The sequence below is a fragment of the Calliphora vicina genome, chromosome 5, assembly GCF_958450345.1.
Source record: "Calliphora vicina chromosome 5, idCalVici1.1, whole genome shotgun sequence".
Classification (NCBI taxonomy): domain Eukaryota; kingdom Metazoa; phylum Arthropoda; class Insecta; order Diptera; family Calliphoridae; genus Calliphora; species Calliphora vicina.
Window position 1 is genome coordinate 77,371,810 of NC_088784.1, and position 19,717 is coordinate 77,391,526.

The 19,717-nt window shown below is 31.9% G+C and overlaps 1 protein-coding gene across 1 annotated transcript; it reads right to left on the reverse strand.

Annotated features, from left to right (window-relative positions):
- Positions 1–809: 809 nt before the first annotated feature.
- On the reverse strand, positions 810–13,683 carry DNApol-zeta (DNA polymerase zeta catalytic subunit). Its single transcript, XM_065512396.1, has 17 exons — positions 13,529–13,683; positions 13,229–13,458; positions 12,675–13,161; positions 11,508–12,018; positions 11,318–11,431; positions 10,827–11,249; positions 10,701–10,767; positions 10,527–10,637; positions 5,705–8,348; positions 5,091–5,570; positions 4,502–4,836; positions 4,221–4,439; positions 3,595–4,165; positions 3,412–3,525; positions 1,804–1,994; positions 1,515–1,742; positions 810–1,446 (listed from the first exon to the last, which is right to left on the reverse strand). Exons 1-17 carry the CDS (start codon positions 13,646–13,648, stop codon positions 1,050–1,052), a joined length of 7,242 nt encoding a protein of 2,413 aa, XP_065368468.1. The 5' UTR covers positions 13,649–13,683; the 3' UTR covers positions 810–1,049.
- Positions 13,684–19,717: the final 6,034 nt, after the last annotated feature.

A 19,717-nucleotide genomic window follows, 5' to 3' on the forward strand; every position in this document is an offset into this window, starting at 1 on the left:
CTGGCAGCATTGTTTTTTGTTGTTAAATTGGTGATTGCCCTCTGGCAACGCAATTGAAGTTCGGTTGCCATCCATAATCGACACATAAGATTCGGCATAGCCGAATATAGCTCCCTTACTTGTTTACCATTGAAATTGATGGTGCCGTGGGAACTCTATCAAGCTTAACCTTTATTTAAGTGATGGATTTTTTGCCGCAAAAAATAATGCATAATGAGCATACGAAATTGACTTTTTTTCCAATTTCCATCATGTCACGAGGTAGTCTGTTTTCAATGGCTGTCAAACACAAAAGCAGCTTGTTCAAATTTTGACAGGAGTTCATAAAGTCGAGAACTTTTTGACCCACCCTTTTATAAGGAGTTAAATACTTCGAGATTTAAATTTTTGTACATTATTTTAATTGATTCGAGACGAATGGAGTGATGGGTAGATTTTTAATAGTGGCCGAGAGCTTAAACTGACAAAGATTGATGGTTAATAACAGACAGAAAACGTCTCTGGAGACATCCTTTTAGTAGTAACTTATTGGGTACGTTAGAATTTAAGATGCACAAAGCTTTAATAACTAAAAAAAATAATTGTTGGTTTTGAGTCAGAATGATCCAAATTTTAAGTTAGCGAACAACATCTCGCAATTAAAGAGTGAAAGGAATATGTATTTTTTTGTGTCTCTCTGGATGCTCTGATAAAAAGATCACGTACATTAACTTATCTCAGTTTCAAGCACATTATTAGGAGATTGAAAGATTACTGACGCAGCAGTTTGTATATAATATAGTACATATTCGATGAAATCATTAGGTCGATTTAGTGTAGTGGTATAGAAATTGACCACAAAAATTTTATTGAAATTAATCGTGTAATATATTGAATGCATACATTGTTATCTACTTAATTTTTTAACTACATTTTATGTAATATCTAATACTTATTATTTAATTTGTACATTATCATTACTGCAATACTTTTCAATAACAAATTCTTTAATTCATGCACTAATTTTTAAAAATATACACCATATTTTATATTACTAAACATAAATTGAATTAAAATCTTGCCTCCACTAAATTCCTAAAATGCATAATCTGCTGCAAATCCCGACGTTTAACTTCCAATACATACAATACGGGACAATCCAGAGAACCACATTTTAGATCTCCCACCCGACCACAGCAGGCCTGACATATGTGTTGTGTGGAAAGATAAGAACGTTCAATTTTAGAAATTTTCGATTGTAATACAATCATGGAACGCGTTGAATTCTGACTACATTCCATACAAATACCCTGTTTCGTTTGGCGGCCGCAATCAACAATACAATTTGTGGTGGAGAAAAATTGGGAAATGGTACTTTTCTTAGATTTGGAATTGGGACAGGAAATAATCTCATTGGCAGTGGAGAGAGCAGGTGTTAGCAGAATTTTACGCGGTAAATTGGCAAACCTTAAAGAAAAGAAAATACAATTTAAAATTATACTAAAACATTAAAGGGCATGCAAATGAAAACTTACCACTCATTGACATCAGCTCCAATTAGCAAAAGACAACGATTTAAAGGCGGTATTATGGCTTTCGTTATATAATAAACGGCATTGATTTTTAGGCCCTCATCGGCCAATACATCATGTGGATGACGCACCATACGTATTAAAGGCACACCCGGTGGTCCATTTGTTATAATAAATGGCACTCGTTCACCGCGGCGAGGTATGCGGCGTGGATCAGTTTGTATCCATTTTCTAAAAAAATTTCAAATAATTTATTGTTGTTGATTTTGAGGGAGAGAAACTTTTTTCTTACCTAGTTAACTCTAAGGCGGGTACACACGCCGTTGGTCGATAACCATTGATACCTCTAAACTCCTTAGCAAATATTAAATCTTGTAGATTTGCCCGACCAGATAATAGTTTGGTAAATTGTCTACAAACATAATGTTTCACTTGACTGACATCGGCAGTTTCGAAAAGAATACGCAATACTTTTTCTAACATCTAAAAAATAGAAATAGATTATGGTAAAGTTATGTATTCATCAAAGTAAAATTTGAATAAAATATCATGTAGAAGTAGGAGTGATAACTGGTCAATTGGAGCCTTCATTGGTAAATGGGAAATTTTAATCTTTGTTGTCAAATCTCTTTCCCCCGTGGCACTTCTTCAGGTTTGGTAACAAGAAATAGTCACTCGGGGTTAAATCCGGAGAATAGGGAGGAAGAGGGAGTATTTTGTAGCCTAATTCATGGATTTTTGCCATGGAAACTGCACATTTGTGTACCCTCACCGGAAAACCCGGCAGCCATCTTACGGAAAGCTTTCTTATACCTAAGCCTATGGCTTCCACAATCTCTCGCACTTTCAATCTCCGTTCGGCCAACACCATTGTGATATTTTTGAATTGCTTCGGTTGTAGAGATAGGGCATCCAGAACGTTCGTTCCGTGCTTGTAATTTTTAATCATTGAAATTGATGGTACAGAGTTCCCGTGCTTGTAATTTTTAATCATTGAAATTGATGGTACAGAGTTCCCGTAGTAATTATCAAGCTTAGCCTTTATTTGAGTATGCAGACGAAACTCACCTTTTTCCAATTTCTCCTCAATTCACGAGGTATAATGCTATCAATGGCTGTTAAACTCAAACTACATGACGCAGCTTGTTCAAATTTTGACAAGAGTCAACTGACAGATGCCTGAATTTAACACTCTTCTACCCACCGGATCAAAGTTGGCATAATTCGAAATATTGGAGCTTAAGAGCAATGCAATTTATTGTTGGGGGATTTTGAACTATGAATTCTATTATGCGAAACAGGAATTCCAAATTATTTGCATCATTCCCTACTTTTTATAGTAAGGAGTTTAATAAGTGATAACCTAATTTCATATTATAGTAGATTAATGTTGAGATGCCATGGAAGTTTGCGGGGTCAAAATAAAAGAAATTGTTTTTGAATGGATCTCTTTATATGGATTTTGTATTGTGGATAACAGGCAACAGAAGCATATTCTGAATTTTATCTCACAAGTGACGTGAATAATCATTAAATTCTTTTCCCATCGCTTGATGAAACCTAATACTCCTATGGCGTTATAAATAGTCTGCGAAATGCTTTATTAAAATATTTAAGAATTCCGACCAATAAATGTCGAATGCTTCGTAGCTTACTAGTAAAAAGCCACATTCGAATAAGCACTCACTCGTTTACAAATGCGAGAATTAGTCTTCTGGAAAACATGAGTAATTTATTTCGGTGATAAATTTGACAAATTTTTCTTTTTTAATTTCCGGGAAAGTTTTTCCGGTATGAACTTCAACCTAATAACCTCCTAAAAAATAATAACTTTCTAAGCAGTCTGCCCTTAAATTATGAATAATGTGCCAAATAAACTAATTCAAAACTATAAACATACCTTAGCTACAACAGGACAGCCATCTCTTCTAACAGTTTCAATACCCTTGGCTTCATAAACGGGTTCCTTCTGATCTGCAGTCTCATACATATAACCAACATAACGTTTTTTGGTCTATAAAACAATAAAAATATTCCATCATCAGCATTGTACGCAGTAAAATTGTTGCTAAAATATGTATACCTGTAATATGCAAGGCTGATAGACTTTCTCTAGTTTCAATTTAACCGGATGAGGATTTTGTTTTGTTACAGCCTCAGCAATTTCCTCGCCAATACGAAATGCTTCGTCACGATTGCGTCCTGGAACTAAAACAAACATTGAATCCGTATCACCATAGACCACTTTAACATTCCACTTGTCATTGGTTTCCACCATTTTAATGGCACGCTCTAGAGTCTCACGACCCTTGGAAACTACAGTATCACCCACTTCAACAGCCGGCATACGACCACTAAAGTTGGCCGCCGTATAACCATATGTAACATTGGCCATAAGTTTTAAGCCCAGCTGGCGAGAATGCAAGATTCGCTGTAAGGCTGAATTAGATTTGTGCAGTTTCATGGATTGTTTAACCATTTGGCGGGTATCCAGAATTTCCGTTAGCATACGTGGTAAAATACCCTCACGTACCGAAGATTTGACAAAGACCACGCCACAGGGTGATATGGTAATGAGATCACGATCAACCAATTTACGTAGCATAGCAGGAGAGACGCGTAGTTGAGAGGCACCAAACTCAAATGGTATTGATCTAGTATTTAAACAATATAATAATACATTTTGCTTTACATTTTATAAATACTTACTGTCCCAAATGTTCTACTCTTCCCAGACAGGTTGAGAAACAATAGTTGTATGCTATTATCATACTCGGATATAAACTTTGAAAATCCAATACTATCAAAGGATCAGCATAAAAACGTGACTGAGGTTCCATAATTAGGGCCAAATATTCGGGCGCCCTCATATGTGCTCTCTGCTGGACGCTGGGCGATAAAGGTACTAAATTTTTAGGTTTAGCAATTCTGAATAATATATGGTTTAATTAATATATAACTTTCAATTGTTTCGTGAACATTTCCATTACCTTAACATCATACTTTCCACCCGAAATTGCGATCCTCGGGAGAGAACTTCATAAAATTGTATACCTATTAATTTTGCCATTTCACTTGTTCTTCCTATTAAATCTAACTGATCTAATAGTGCTAATGTGCCCCGTACTCTCTCCAAATAATACTCAATAACAATCCAGCGAGAACAGGGAGATGAGAACCATTCAGTTAAGGTTCGATAATTATGCCACGGGCAACGTTTGTGCATAATGTGATACATGACATTTTCAAAAGTGTAGGAGGTCAAGGCAATTTCAGAACGTAACAAACGCCAGACATCTAGTAATATACGTCCACAAAGTTTCATCTAGTTTGTAGTGGGAAATATTAATTAAATACTTGATTTTCTTAGGAAAATGTGTTTTAGAATTTTAAACTAAGCATTTGGGAATTGTGTGTCGATTTTTCAGAAATTACAGTTTTTTATTTGTGTGAAATTTTGAGTTAACACGTGATCAGTCTCTTTTTGGTCACAGAGTCGGTTGTCGAAATGAAGAAAACATACGCAATAATTGAGAATAACAATTTGAATAAAACTACATTCTAATTTTATTCACTTACCTCCACATCCAAGTCCGTAAATGACTCACGATCTTCGTCAACAAATTCTCTCATTTTCTGCGTTGGAACTCTAGACAACAGCGGTGCTATATTCAAACACAAATACTTGGCACGCTCGATAACAAAACCCCACGAAGACATTTCTATTTCATAGCCCGCATAAATATCAGGATCCCAACGTGAGCACAAACCCAATAGAGCCTCTAAAGCCTCAACTTCTGTTTGGACTACGGTAACCTCAATGTCTTTATCAATGCCATGAATGCGACCCTCCTTGGCCACAATGTCACGAGAATCGTGTACCATTATATAGCCACAAGCTTTGCGGGGTAGTTTTTTCTCAATATCCATATGATCGTTGGGTATACTATTTTCTATGGCGTAGAATAAGCAACGAATCTCGTCTAGTTCTGGATTGGGAAATAAATCATCTCGTGTGGCCACAAATACTTCCAAAGTGACAATCGTAAGATAGTTGAACTTGAAGTTAAGAGGAAATTAAATGTTAATTCTAAAGAAGAAAACAAAGAGTAAGTTCGTAAATGCAGTAACAGAACATCACTGCCACAGTGATATACAAATAAGATGCATTTACGAATGTTTGTAAAATATACCTCTACATCTGCCTTGGCCTGTTGTAAATTCTCTAAAGCCACTTTAAAACCGAAAGAATTGTTTATGGTAGAATTCTCTGATAAACCACTAATAGTTACATCAGTTTCCTTTAAGTGACGCATGAAAGATGAACGCTCCAACTCAGCTAAGGCAGTTTGACTGGTCACACTTGTTTCACTACCCTGAGTATTAGGCACAATACTCTCTTGACTGTCTTTACTCTCTTTAACATTAGCTAGCTCTTGTGAGCTTTCTTTGGAAGCAGATTGAGTTTCCTTTTCAAAAGCTTCTTTAAGTTGTTTATTCAGTGAAACACGTCTCAAAACTCTACAATTGTTACGTTTTCTTAAGGAAATATCACGTTTTAAGGGGATTTTTTCTAAATGTCTGCTTACAGGAGTAAAACTTTGTTTAAGCTCTTCCTTCATGTTCCGCTCATATGCCACAGGTGTTCCTGGTGTTAGAGGCGTTAGCGTAAGGCTTCTTGAAGAACAATCTAAACTATTATCAGCATCCTCACTGTCAGCATCTCCATCACCAGCATTCAACATCATAGTTACTTTTTGTCGACGAATCTTAATTGGACTGTCTTCTTCAGGGTTTTTCGTTTTTAATTCCTCCAGTTCGTCTTCTTTATTTTTTAACAACTCTCTAGCCTTTAACCATAACTTAACTTCTTGCCTAGTGGGAGCTTGCATTTTGGGTGTAATGGTTACGGATTTCTGATTGGCAAAATATTCTCGTATCCGCTGTGAGTTACGATATTTATTCAACATTTCTATGCCACCGAGTTTCATCAGTTTTTCACGTCTCCAAGCCGTTAAACCCTTAGCATCTGAACCCAAAATACTTTGAAATTCTTCTACATCATTCAGTTTATTACCAGGTATCTGAAGTATAGTAAAACCCAGCTCCTTATGTTTGGTTATATCATCCGGATTACTGTAGAAAGGCCGTTGAAATTCATATTCTGGTAATTGAAATTTACGGCAACCTTTTATGACTTCTTCCCGGCTGGGAGGCAAATCTAGCGGGGTTAAAATTAGTTTTGATTCTGCTGTTTTGGGCGAATGGTTACTCGAAGAAGATAGTGCAATAATGCTCTCAGATTGCAAAGAATTTGACCTAGAGGGAGTTTTTGATTTATGTAATTCAGCATTGGTTAAGAATATAGGACTGGAATTCTGGGAAAATAATACTGGACTTTGTAAACATATTGATTTACCAGAGAACCGTTTAAATGTTTGGTGTTTATCATTTTGTAATGGCGGCGTTTCTGTAATTTCTTCATCAGAACTTTCTTTGGTTTGAGAGTTAGAAAAAATATCGAATGATGGAGTTTTTGTTATATTTTCAGTGGTCAGTTCATTGCTGGTGGAGTTCTGTTCAAATTGTAAATGTAGTTTTAATGCATTTTGTAAATTTTCCAAATTTTGTGAAATTGGTGGAATATTATTTGTTGGATTTTTTTGAAATTCTATTTTGTTTTGAGAAATTTCATTATTTTCTTCAATTGGGGAAGCTTCAAATGAAGTTGCCCTTGCTAAACTTTCATTGGCTGTTATATGATTTGTAGCAGACACAGCTTTTGCAGTTTCTGTTTGGAATTCTAACTTTAAAGTACATTTAGAATTATCTACTTTGCTTGAAACTGTATCATTTGTTTCTGTTTCTGTTTCCATTTTATCTTTTGATTTATCCTGAGGATTTAGAATCTGTATGCAGTTTTCTTCTAATTGCAAATTAATTTTTAGGTCATCTTTTAATGTTTCTAATTTTTCGATATTTTTTTCTTTATTCGAATTTTCGAAATTGTTTCCTCCACTTTTAATTTCATTTTGTCTCTTTTTGTATCCTTCCGTTTGTGGTAGTTTTCTTAATTTCACTTTACATTTTTTCAATTTTAAATGATTTGTAACTTCTTTAGAGTTCGATGTAGTTACTTCAGTATTTTCTATAACATTATCAAATTTGGATGAATTAACCGTTGATGTAGTATTGGAGCTTGAATTAGTTTTAGTTATCTTTCTACGTTTTGCCGAACTAGAGACTATAAAACTACGCCTTAGTCTTTTTAAATTTGGTGTTTTTCGTAAATTATTCATGGGCAATTCAGCTTCATTATCAGAATCTATAATTTCTTCTTCGGATGTAATTTCTTCCAAGTTTTCGGAGTTGTTTACAGAAGTTTCAATAATTGTACTTGCAGTTTCTTTTGAATTTTCTTGTAATACCACTTTCAAGTCCGGCTTTTCAATGGTTTTAGAATTTTGTATTTCTTTTCTAGACGTTTTCAAATGTCTTTCATTATATGTTGTTAGCTTTTTAACTTGTAAATTATTTGGTAGTTCAACATCATTGTTTTCAATTCCAGCAGTTTGAACATTTATTTCTTTTCTCCTAGACGGTTTTAGCTTTTTTAAATTTTCTTGTTTTTTATTACTACTTATTGTTGCAGCTTCAACCATTTCCTTTTTCTTTTGTGCTTCATTTGAATCTTCATCGAGTTCATTTATTTCGTTATCTTTATTATCAAAACTGTATACTTTAAGCAATTTTTCATTTGTTCTGCGTGGTGTTAAGGCACATGTGACATGGGTTTTATCTAAATTAACCAATCTTTTTGAACGTCTTCGGCTGGAGCTGCAAAATAGTTTGAGAAGTTTAGAATAGAAGATTAGACACATCAAAATATTTGTCGTAGACCCACATTAGTATACATATATATTCTGGGTCCTCATAAGATTCTAAGACGAACTAGCAATGTCCGTCCGCCTGTCTCTTTAAAACACGATAGGACCCAAACGAAAAATTTAAGCCAACTAAATTTTTGACAAATACTCTTTGTTGATAAGGTATTAAAAATGGACAATAGGTTCATGATTTCACCTAGCCCCCACACAAATGTTTCCCGGAATACTGGGTTTTGAATTAGCCCCTTGATATTCTATTTATTTATTGTATGTATCTTCAATTTCTTAAAAAACTAACAATAAGTATTTTATATCTTAAATATAATAAATATTATTTAAGTCCAGTCTGTACCAGGAAAAAACAGCTTGGGTACAATCCGAAGAGAACAATTTTTCGGCTCTCATCGGTGTACGAAGACTTATTGGCTAACACTAGCTAAATAATACAATCCGAAGAGATAAATCATTCAGCTCTAGGTCGGCTAACGACTAATTATGAGAAAATAACAGCTATGGGTTTAATGGTTTAATGCGGCTAATGCTCGCTTCAAACGAGCTTTCAAACGAGCTTTAGCCGCTTTAAACCATTAAACCCATAGCTGTTATTTTCTCATAATTAGTCGTTAGTCTGGCCAGATTTCAGCAGCACATAATAGATAGTACCCTTTTGGTCCCACCAAATACAGAACATTACATTAGCGCCATTGATATTTGGCTTACGTCGATTCGATTGGTTGGACGGGCTTTCCATACGATCCGTTACGGTTCAGGTTATCGTAATGGATCCATTTTCCATCGTAAGTAATGATTCGGTGTAAAAATGATTTGCTTTTATAGCACTCTTACTAGTTCAGTTTTATTATATTATTTATAAGTTTGTAATTCCGTTTTTAATTTCCATAATATAATTTTCCGACCCTATAAAGTATATATATTCTGGATCCTTATAGATAGCGTAGTCGATTAATTCATGTCCGTCTGTCTGTCTGTTGAAATCAACTTTCCGAAGCCCCCAAATAACTTACATACACGATACATTAATATCTCCGGAATTCTTTCGGCTCGTTTGCTATTTAAAATCGAGAAAACCAGGACAACATCGATTTTTGACCTATATCTGGATTACTATGTCATTAATATAGACTATATGGATATCTAGTAAGTTGGACCTGCAATTGGTCAAAAACGGAAAAAATATTTTTTAACCCGATTTTTTTTCACCAAAAGTTTTTTTTCGCAGTTTAAAAAAAAAAAGAAAATCGGTTCACAAATGTCTAAGATATAAGGAATAAACCAGGACAACCTCGATTTTTGACATATATCTGGATTACTAAGTCATTAATACAGACAATATGGATATCTAATGATAGATATTTCAAAGACCTTTGCAACGACGTATATAAGACCAATAAGTTGGACCTACAATGGGTCAAAATCGATTTTTTTTCACCAAAAGTTTTTTTTCGCAGTTTAAAAAAAAAAGAAAATCGGTTCACAAATGTCTAAGATATAAGGAATAAACCAGGACAACCTCGATTTTTGACATATATCTGGATTACTAAGTCATTAATACAGACAATATGGATATCTAATGATAGATATTTCAAAGACCTTTGCAACGACGTATATAAGACCAATAAGTTGGACCTACAATGGGTCAAAATCGGAAAAAATATTTTTTAACCCGAATTTTTTTTTCTCCAAAAGTTTTTTTTTTCGCTAAATATTAAAAAAAAAATTGAAAAATAAAAGTTTTAAATTTAAAAAAAAAATAATTTTTTAAAATTTAAAAATTTAAATTTTAAAAAATCCATTCGAAATTTTTTTTTTACATAAAATTAAAAAAAACAAATTTGAAAAAAAATGTTGTTAACCTAAAAATATTTTAATTTTTATTTTGAAGTATAATTTGGTGAAGGGTATATAAGATTCGGCACAGCCGAATATAGCTCTTTTATTTGTTTTTGTTTTGCTTTTAAACTAATTATAACAAAAATTGTTTTAAGCATAGATTTGAATTGAAGAAAACTTGAATCATTAAATAAATTTTATTAAGCTAATTTGTAATGGATTTGAATTAAGGAATATTTAAATGATTAATTTAAACAAATATATCCAAAAACTTTACCTGGTACTTGCAGTCACCGGAATAACATGATCTTCTACATCAGTATCAACCGATATACTTTTACGACGTATATCGGATAAAGCCAGTTTTTTACGTAAAGAGAATATTGGTCTGCAAAAAATAAAAAATAGACAAATAAACTATGTATTCTTCAAAATAATTGAAAAAACATACAAACTGTTTCGATCCCCTGTAGAATGTTTCAGTGGAGTAGTGTCATCTGAATTGTTAACTGATGAGGCTGTAAAAAAAATTTAAATATGAAAGCTTTGTATATTCTTAACAATCATATGTACCCACTTTTACCCGTTGAACGATTAATAGAAACTAGAGGCAAAGAAGCATATTTATGACCAGTTTTAGGCGTTCGGGGAGAACGACAGGGAGAACCCATTGTTAAACGTCTATTTTTGGGAGTAGTGGGCGTGCTTGGCGAAGTTTTTGCTACCACAGTTTTTGCAGCTTTTGTGGGAGTTCTTAACAGATCATCGGCTCCATCTACTTGAGGTACATCTTCTAGATGTGATTTATGATTTGGCGAAGGAGGTTCTCTTTGTGACTGTGTTAGTTTTAGTATCAAATCATCTAAGTTTTCTAAAGCTATAGAAAAGTCATGTATATTATCATCATTTTCTTGATCTTCTTCAGAATCTGTATCTGCGGGGGGTTTATGCATAGCAGCGGCAGTGGTTTCTTTATCCAATTCTTGGGGTGATATAGCAACTTGTAAAAAAATATATTATTGATGTTTTATTTAATGTATGTCTAATGAAACTATTTTTCTAACTTACAATTTTTGTGAGTTTGTGACAAAGGTGCTAAACTGCTATCCAAATCAATTTTATCTTCGTTGCTTTCCTCCAATTGTTGCAAAATATCTAATAATTCCATGTCCTCTTCGCGCACTTTATACATGATTTTGAAATTAATATATTTATATCAAACATATTTTTAATAATTAATCATTTTTCTTTTACTTACATGTTACATTCATGGGCACATGTTGCGGCTCCGCTTGTTGATTTTGTCCTTGTGTTAAACTCAATACTAATTCTTCATCTACTATAGTATCTTCAAGAAAAACACTCTCATCTTCCGGCACGGTTTGCGTTTCTGGCTCTTTTGTCTCATTTGAGTTTATCATGAGACTTTGTTCAAAGATACTAGTATTGCTTAAATGATTGGGTACAACGGAGGCATTAATTAAATTATCATTTTGTGTACATTCTTCTGGATATACGGAATTTTGTAAAATTTTCGTTAAATTAAATGTACGTTTCTGCTGTTTGTTTAAACTTATATTGCTGGGATTGAGTGTAATATTTGAAATATTGCTTGAATTAAGAGTTTGATTAGATATTTGTGTTGACTCCAGCATTGTGGTTTCCATTGCTAATAGTTTACTTAATAAGGCAGTACGGTAGAATATTTCACTTTCCGTGGGCTGTACATCGGGTCGTTCTTGGGTAGATGGTATTTCAAGTGGGGGTATCTGTAAAATATTTGGTATAATAATAAATTAGCTTTCATTTGTTATAATATAACGTTACTGACTGATTTAATATCGCACAACCCAAAAGCGATGATTTGATATTTATTTGTTTTTAAATACATGGTTGCGAATGAGTAATACTAATTTGTTATAACAAGTATACTCACAAAGGTTGGTTACCGATTTGAATCGGTTAAAATGTTTAAGTTAGTTCGGACTAGAATGACTGATTATTTACAAATAATATCAAAAAATCTTGAAAATATAATTGAATTTTTTGTTTTTTAAATAATCATAACTATAAGAAAACGAAATGATTATTTTTAATTTAAAATGATTTATAAAATAACGGTAATGGTTTGTTTTTAGAGGTAACCGTAGTTCTGATCATATCGGCGTACGCATTTCAACGCTAACGGTAATAGTATCGGTATTTTAGAGGTAACGGTAGTCGATCTGAAATATTATTTTAGGAATAACTACAGCTTCAGACGTTAATTCTTTATTTGCCCCAAAAAAAAACGTCTGTACCAATTTTGGTATGAATATTCACGATACTAACACAAGTATAAATAATTCATATCATCCAGAGGATTAAATAATTTTGTACATCTTTTACACTATTTTTCTTTATTTTCTTCTCCAAAAACACTTACCGCATTTAACTTCTCTTCATCGTCTTCCATTGTTTTAGCTAGTTTTTGCCTCCTCAAACGTTCATCATTCCAAATCGATTCAATGCCGGGATTTGTATGTGTTGTATTCGTTTTAGCAATTAGTTGAAAACGATTTAGAATAAAATTTGAACCAATATCAACTTCTAGCGAGCTGCAGGATAATTTCTTAACTACGTTAAAATCCAAAATTTGTGATTCCTGGAGATTTTTGAAAGGAATCTCTTCGGCGGCGCTACAACGACGAAATTTTACAATTTCCAAGGGAACGTGTAAAAAACTCATGCCATACAAATTAAAATCAATCATGAATTGTAAAATATAGGGCACATGTGCTTCATGAGGATGAAAGTTTTTATTTAAAATCGCACCGTTTTGTAAAAGATTTGCGGCTCGTCGCACAAATCGTGGATTAAACATGTAGATTTTAAGGAATTGATGTTCAGAGCGATGGTATCCATAAAATGGTCTGCAATAATGTAAGATTAGGAAATACAAGTTATTAAATACCAACAATTAAATTCAATAATACTTACATTCCTTTAACCAATTGTACTTTAAAAACATGCTGAGACGAAGAACTTCCTTGGCTAAGAGAAATATTGATGGCCTTATCTAAATTAATTGCAATTTGATAAATGGCCTTATTTAAGGATTCAAAATCCTTTTGATCGTATGGTATATAAAAGTAAGGAAATACACCATGAACATGCATGCAGGTTTTTTGGCCCTGAGCATTGGAACCAAATATGCGTATAACTGGTACCTTTTAATAAATGAAACATTTAAAAATATTTAACAGGCTTGCAGCTTTAGTTATATTAGTCCAGACTTACCCTTTTAATTTCTTTGCCTCGAAATTCTGAATAACATGCATCTAATCCTGGCACCGGCTTTTCCATATAAAAATCTGCTATAACTACACGCAAGGAAAATATTCCTTCTGCACTAGACATTTTATTGCTTTCGATTTCGTTCAAATTATTACATGGTATTAAAAAAAACTAACACAATAAACGCTTATTGTGAAATAAATATAATTATCTAAATGTTGTAAATGACATTGCGCCATAAAACAAAAATAACAAAAAAAACATTGAACATATCAGCTGTTGAATGTAAACAAAACAACACATTAGAGATGAGAAATTTTCGATAACATTGAAATGATAAATAAACGAGGGTTGTTACAATTTCTTATGAGCAAAACAATGTAAACATAGCTTTTTTAATACATTTCATACATTCATAAGTTATTTTAGCTGTTTTGGGAAAAAAATGTATTGTTACGTTTTTACCTTTTAAAAACGGTTGTTTAATTCCCTTAAAATTTTGTAACAACTCTTTGTTTATTTAAATTTACACAACATTTTAAATAGTCACTCTCTTTTAATACACAGACTTATGTTACGCACTTTAAAAACACACTGGTAATGTAGAAGAATACAATGGTAATACAGTTAATGTTTATTCTAACCACAGATTATGAAATTCAACTAAACTGACTGCAACCTGCTACCACTATTTATATACACAGTACCATCTTCAAGCTGTTTCATGAATTATCTTAACGGACAAAACAAGAATATTCTATTTCTAGAGTTTCAATGTTTCACACTCTACCTCTTCAACCCCTCGCCGTCAAACTTCTTATGTCTATCTTTCAATTTCTACATTGTAAAAGGGGACTTAATGTTGCAAAAAAGGTAACAAATCAAGATCCCGGTCGCAGGGTCTTCAAAATCAGGGGTGTATCGAACAAAAACATGGAGAAAAAAGGCACCATGATGTCTTATGAAGACATATACTTCCTATCCGGTATTCCGTTATTAGTAGCTTTAACTATGATCTGTGTGAACTCACTTGTATGATTACCAGAATGATATGTCATCGACTAAACCGAGGGTGGACAACATATCTCCCTGTAAATTGCAAATTTAGCCCTATAATGACTTCTGTAGAAGCTGTGAGAATGGAGAGGAGGATGAGACCATTATTCATAATCTTTGTCTCTGCCCGGCATTAGGAGATCTACGCATTAGGTTTGCATCAACGCCTTTATAAGGAATAGCAATTGGCTACTCACGCCAAACACGGTAATCTCCTTGGGGTGCCTAGCATTCATCAAATGACTGGAGTCTACTAATATGCATCATACTCCTCGTCTGACCACTTCTTCTATATTTCTTCAACATCTTTACTCTATCTGACTTTACTCTTCTCTTCTCACCCCTATCTGGCCTTCTCTATTGCTCCATTTTCAGGTAACACAAAGAGACTTACTGTATGGACCCAAGTGAGCTGTTCTTTCCTGCCCCGATTAGACAGACGGCTGCCTGATAACATAACCTAACTTAACAAAAACACTTTTTCTGTATATCAAAATTTTCATAATTTTCATAAGTCAATAAACTGTACTATATTATATATCATATGAAAGGTATTTTGAAGCACTATTTAATAATAACCAGAGAATTTATTAAATATAGGAGAAATTTAGTATTATAAATAATTACCTTAAAATCCCATAACTCATAAACTAAGAGAATAGGAAAAAATTTCACATTTTATGATTATAATTAAAAGATTTATCAACACACCAACAAAATATTATAATGCATGCTGTTGTCATGATCTTGCTTTATGTCGAACATTTTCTCTCAAATAATTTTAAAATATACAGGCCTGTCACAGAATTACATTCCGATCGAAAGTGGAGTTAATTCTGTATTTTGCTTCTTCAGAAGAAGTATAACGAAAATTTCTTTCGGAATGAAACCACTTTCAGTTTCAAAGTGAAATTTATATTTTTTGTTTTTATATTAATTCTGTTTAATAAAAAATATTTTTAATTAATTAAATTTTACTTAAAAAAATAATCTACTTACCTCTTTAACACTTTTGCAATAATCACACAGATACAAAATATTGTTAGGATTTATTTTTTATATTTTTTTTATTGATTTTCTTTCATTTTTCTTAACATTTCAATAGATTTCAAATGTTTTATGAATTTGTAATTTGAATAATTTGTTAATTTGAAATTCATATTAAAATGCTTAATTATATTTAATTTGTTTTTTTTTGTTATTATTATAAACTTTAGGAAAGTAAAAAATTATTTTGTTTTTAAGAGTTATTAATGAAATAAAGAATGTGAAAAAAAATGTTAAAGAAGATGATATTAAATTAATTAAAATGATTAACATATACATAAATAGATTATTTAAGTCAAGTTTTGTTTGGAAAATATTGTTAGAGTATTATTTTATTATAGCTTAAACACTTATTAAACAGGTTTTGAATAAAATTCGCGAATTTTATTTGATCTCTTGTAAGTTTTACAGTGTTTAAGTATGCAGTAGTTTGTTTGAAAATAAGTTTTTATTTAATTATTAGTTTTGTTTCGAATTTTTAATTTATAATGCTTTAATTTTTTGGGTTTTAAGTAGTGCTTAATTAATTTTTTTTATATTCTTTCTCTTGCTTAGAAAATTTGTAAGAATTACATACTATCAATTTAAATTATTAATAAATTTTACAAAGTGCACATTTTTTTTTGGTTTGTTTATTTGTTAATATATGTTTTTTTTATTATGTTAAATCTGGTGTGAAATTTATTGTTGTTTTTTTCATAATAAAAATTATTAATGATTTTCTTATTTGGATTGTTATGCCTTTATTCATAATTGAAAATAAACTCCGAACAACCAGTGTCTTTTTGCACACTTGTTCAGAATTTATTTATTTTGTTATCAATATGGCTGTTAATTTATTAGGCGTCTTAATAGAGTTATGTTCTGATAGAATCTGAAATTTATTTGATGTATGTGGTTTTAAGATGATTTGTTTTTAATCATAATGGGCTTTTTATTAAAAAAGGAGTGAGTTCTCTTTCTCATGGTCATACTGATAACATTATATATCGATCTTGATTCCATTTGAATAACCTGATCATTGATTATTACTGTTCAGACAACTGCTATTAAAATTATACTGAACGGGTACTACAAATTCCAGTTTTTTAGCTTATCTCGTTTTTTTATCGATTTTAAATAGCAATATAAGTAGGAATATTGCAGATATATTGCTGTATCAATCATGAATGTAAGATATTTGAGGTCTTCGACTCTCTTATCTATAACGAACTTATGTTGAAGGGTATAAAAAAGTTTAAAGACGTCTGAGTGTTTTAAAAGATTTCCCTTTGTTTTCTAAATCAGCTAATGTAAATATACATCCTGAACGTGTATCTAGTATTCTACACTGAAAAGATCTCAAATCTTTAAACATGGATAATTCGATGAAAATATACTAAAATATATTCAAATATTTAGAAAGTTGCCGCGCTATTATTTCATATAATTTCTAGTTTCAATACATTTGTTAATGCCTAAAACATCACTCCAGTTTTCAAGTTATTATTTTATTTAGGTTGTCTTGTAAAATATTGTTCATAAATATTAAAATAAATATAAAAATTAGTAATTTCTTTTATAAAATTCATCCACTGTTTCTGTAACACGGCGGTCTAAGATGTGCAACTTAATTGCAAACTTAAACATATATGTTACAGAAAGCTGTACTAAATCTGATTTTGTGGTTTCTTTATTAATATTAAATTGTTTCCTTTTGGTTTTTTTTTAAATATAAATTATGTATTTTGTTTTAAAAATAGTTATGTAGAAGTCACTTTATAACACATTCATATAATGAGAAATATTTTGTTGTTAACTAAATGTTATAGTAAAAAGAAAATATTTTTACTAAATATTAAATTTTTTTTGTAAGAAAACGAATATCTTTTATTAAAAGGTCTAAGTCAAAGTAAAAAAATTATATGCTTTTTTATATTAAATGTTACAATTACTTTGAGTTTCAAAAGAGTAAAATGTTAATTTGTTTTTAATTATTATTAATTAAATCTGTGAGAAAATTTAATAATGCTAATTTGTATGTCTTGTCGTTCACTTACCATTTTTCATGTTTTTTAAGTTATTTCATTAGGAGGAAAAATAGTACGTAAACGAACAGACCAAATTGCTTGTAATAATCTTATTTTCAAAACTTTTCACCAATACTAAAGATATTTAAATTGCACTACAGCGTCAATATAATATTGCTGAATATTTATCGTACTGATCTTGATAAACTCAATAGACTTACTTTGATGCATCTGACCACAATGAGTTTTATATCATGTTCGATGACTTAGAAAAAGTGAGCTAATTTTTGTAATGCTTTGAAAATTTAAATCTTTTTGAATTTGTATAAATTTGAAGCTGATACGAAATATCATTGAATAGTTTTCAGTGAAATCTCAGTCATTTCTTAAAAGATGCCAAAAAGTAAAAATATCAGATTGAGCAACATGCCATGTATTTTCATCGAAAACATAGACTACATAGCTTAAAATGTGCCAAGAGCTACGACTTATTTAATTTTAGCTTAATTCCATTAAATCTTAATTCAGAATTAAAAAATATCAGCAATTAAAAAATAACAGCCCAATAAAACATATTCATTAGTTTTATTCAAGTTTTCATTTAAATTGAATTCATTCATTGCTGTATTAATTCATAATAAATATCATTCATCCTTTGAAAATATACTCAGCCTGTCTATACTGATCCTACATCCCCCCAAATGTAATGTGATATTATAGATAGGTATATAAGGATTATAGACCTATAAGCCTTGCCTCCTTCCTACTTAAGACTTTGATCGCTTTTATCCTCTTCTCAACAAGCCTATACGAAGGGTGAATCTGTTTAGACGGCTTCACTTGTATTGAATTTTGGAAATACAAAATGTGGCTTTCCTTGACATTGAGGTCAAGCTTTGGTGGAACTCGGTTTGGACCGACCGACTGTTGGTTTTATAAAGAGTTTGCTATTGAATTGTGGAACTTGGTTATAAATAGCCTGCTAACGAAAATGGACTCATAATGCTTCTCATAATGCTTCTTAGAACGACACGTATCTAGACATCATATCTCAGAGAATGGATTCCGCATTGAGAACTGTCCTGGAAAAACGGAACCGGTATTGTTCTCAAATACATGATTTAAAAATTTCTTATTCCACTCCTAAATGGATAAGAGATTATTCTGTCATGACGGTACTATAAGTTTATATCAATAGGTATAAGATGGGGTATTAGTTCTGGTAACGTTAATTGTCTATTTGTGGCGGTTGTTAAACCTATAGCTATGTACGGGGTCATTGTCTGGTGGCATCCACTGGATAGGGTCATAAATCGCCCAACCCTTCATATGAAGGGAACTATGGGGACAACACCTACCAAGGCGTTCTTTAACATGCTGGGTTGGTTGCCAGTTGCTCTTCTGGCCAAGCAACTTGCAACATGTAGAAATTTGGAATCAACATAGGATGTTAGAAATCCTTCCTATCTCCGCTAATAATATCGATTACTGTATACTTAATCTCGATTTCGAAAGGAAATATGGTTCTTTCATATCTGACTGTCTGTACTCTCTTCCTAGGTGGGACCAGTTTGAGTATCTTCACTAACGATCCCAAAAGGGGAACATCTTAATTGAGGTGTTCGGAATCATGATTCTTCAGAGAGTATCAGCTATCAAAAGGGCTGTAAATTTATACCGACAGACTGGCTGCTATTAAATTAAATAAAACGAATACGTACTGTAGGAGGTCCGTTTTTTTCAGGATATGACCTGTGAACAGCTTCTTCTTCATATCTCCCTCCTCCAACTCGCTCGTATTTGGCCTTTAATAAATTTCGTTAATTCCACTGCTTTTCGTTTTACAGAATATGTTCTACATAATTAAATATGCCAGCATTAGCGAGTACAATTAGTCGCATTTTTCGAAAAGTTTTGTAAATAAGATCGTACATGTGTTTTTTTATTCTTCTTTTTTTCTCCTTTTGTTTTTGTCTCTTTATGAACTATAATTATTATTATTATTTTTTATTAGGCAAATATTGGAGTTATTTATTTATTTAGTTTTATTTAATTAATTTATCATTTGTTTCATTTCATT

Coding starts and splice junctions, on each gene's coding strand:
- DNApol-zeta (XM_065512396.1), bottom strand. CDS start 13,648: ATGTCTAGTGCAGAAGGAATATTTTCCTTGCGTGTAGTTATAGCAGAT. Junction 4,837..5,090: donor TTACGGACTTGGATGTGGAG/GTAAGTGAATAA, acceptor ACTACAAACTAG/ATGAAACTTTGTGGACGTAT. Junction 1,995..3,411: donor GCTGTCCTGTTGTAGCTAAG/GTATGTTTATAG, acceptor TCTATTTTTTAG/ATGTTAGAAAAAGTATTGCG.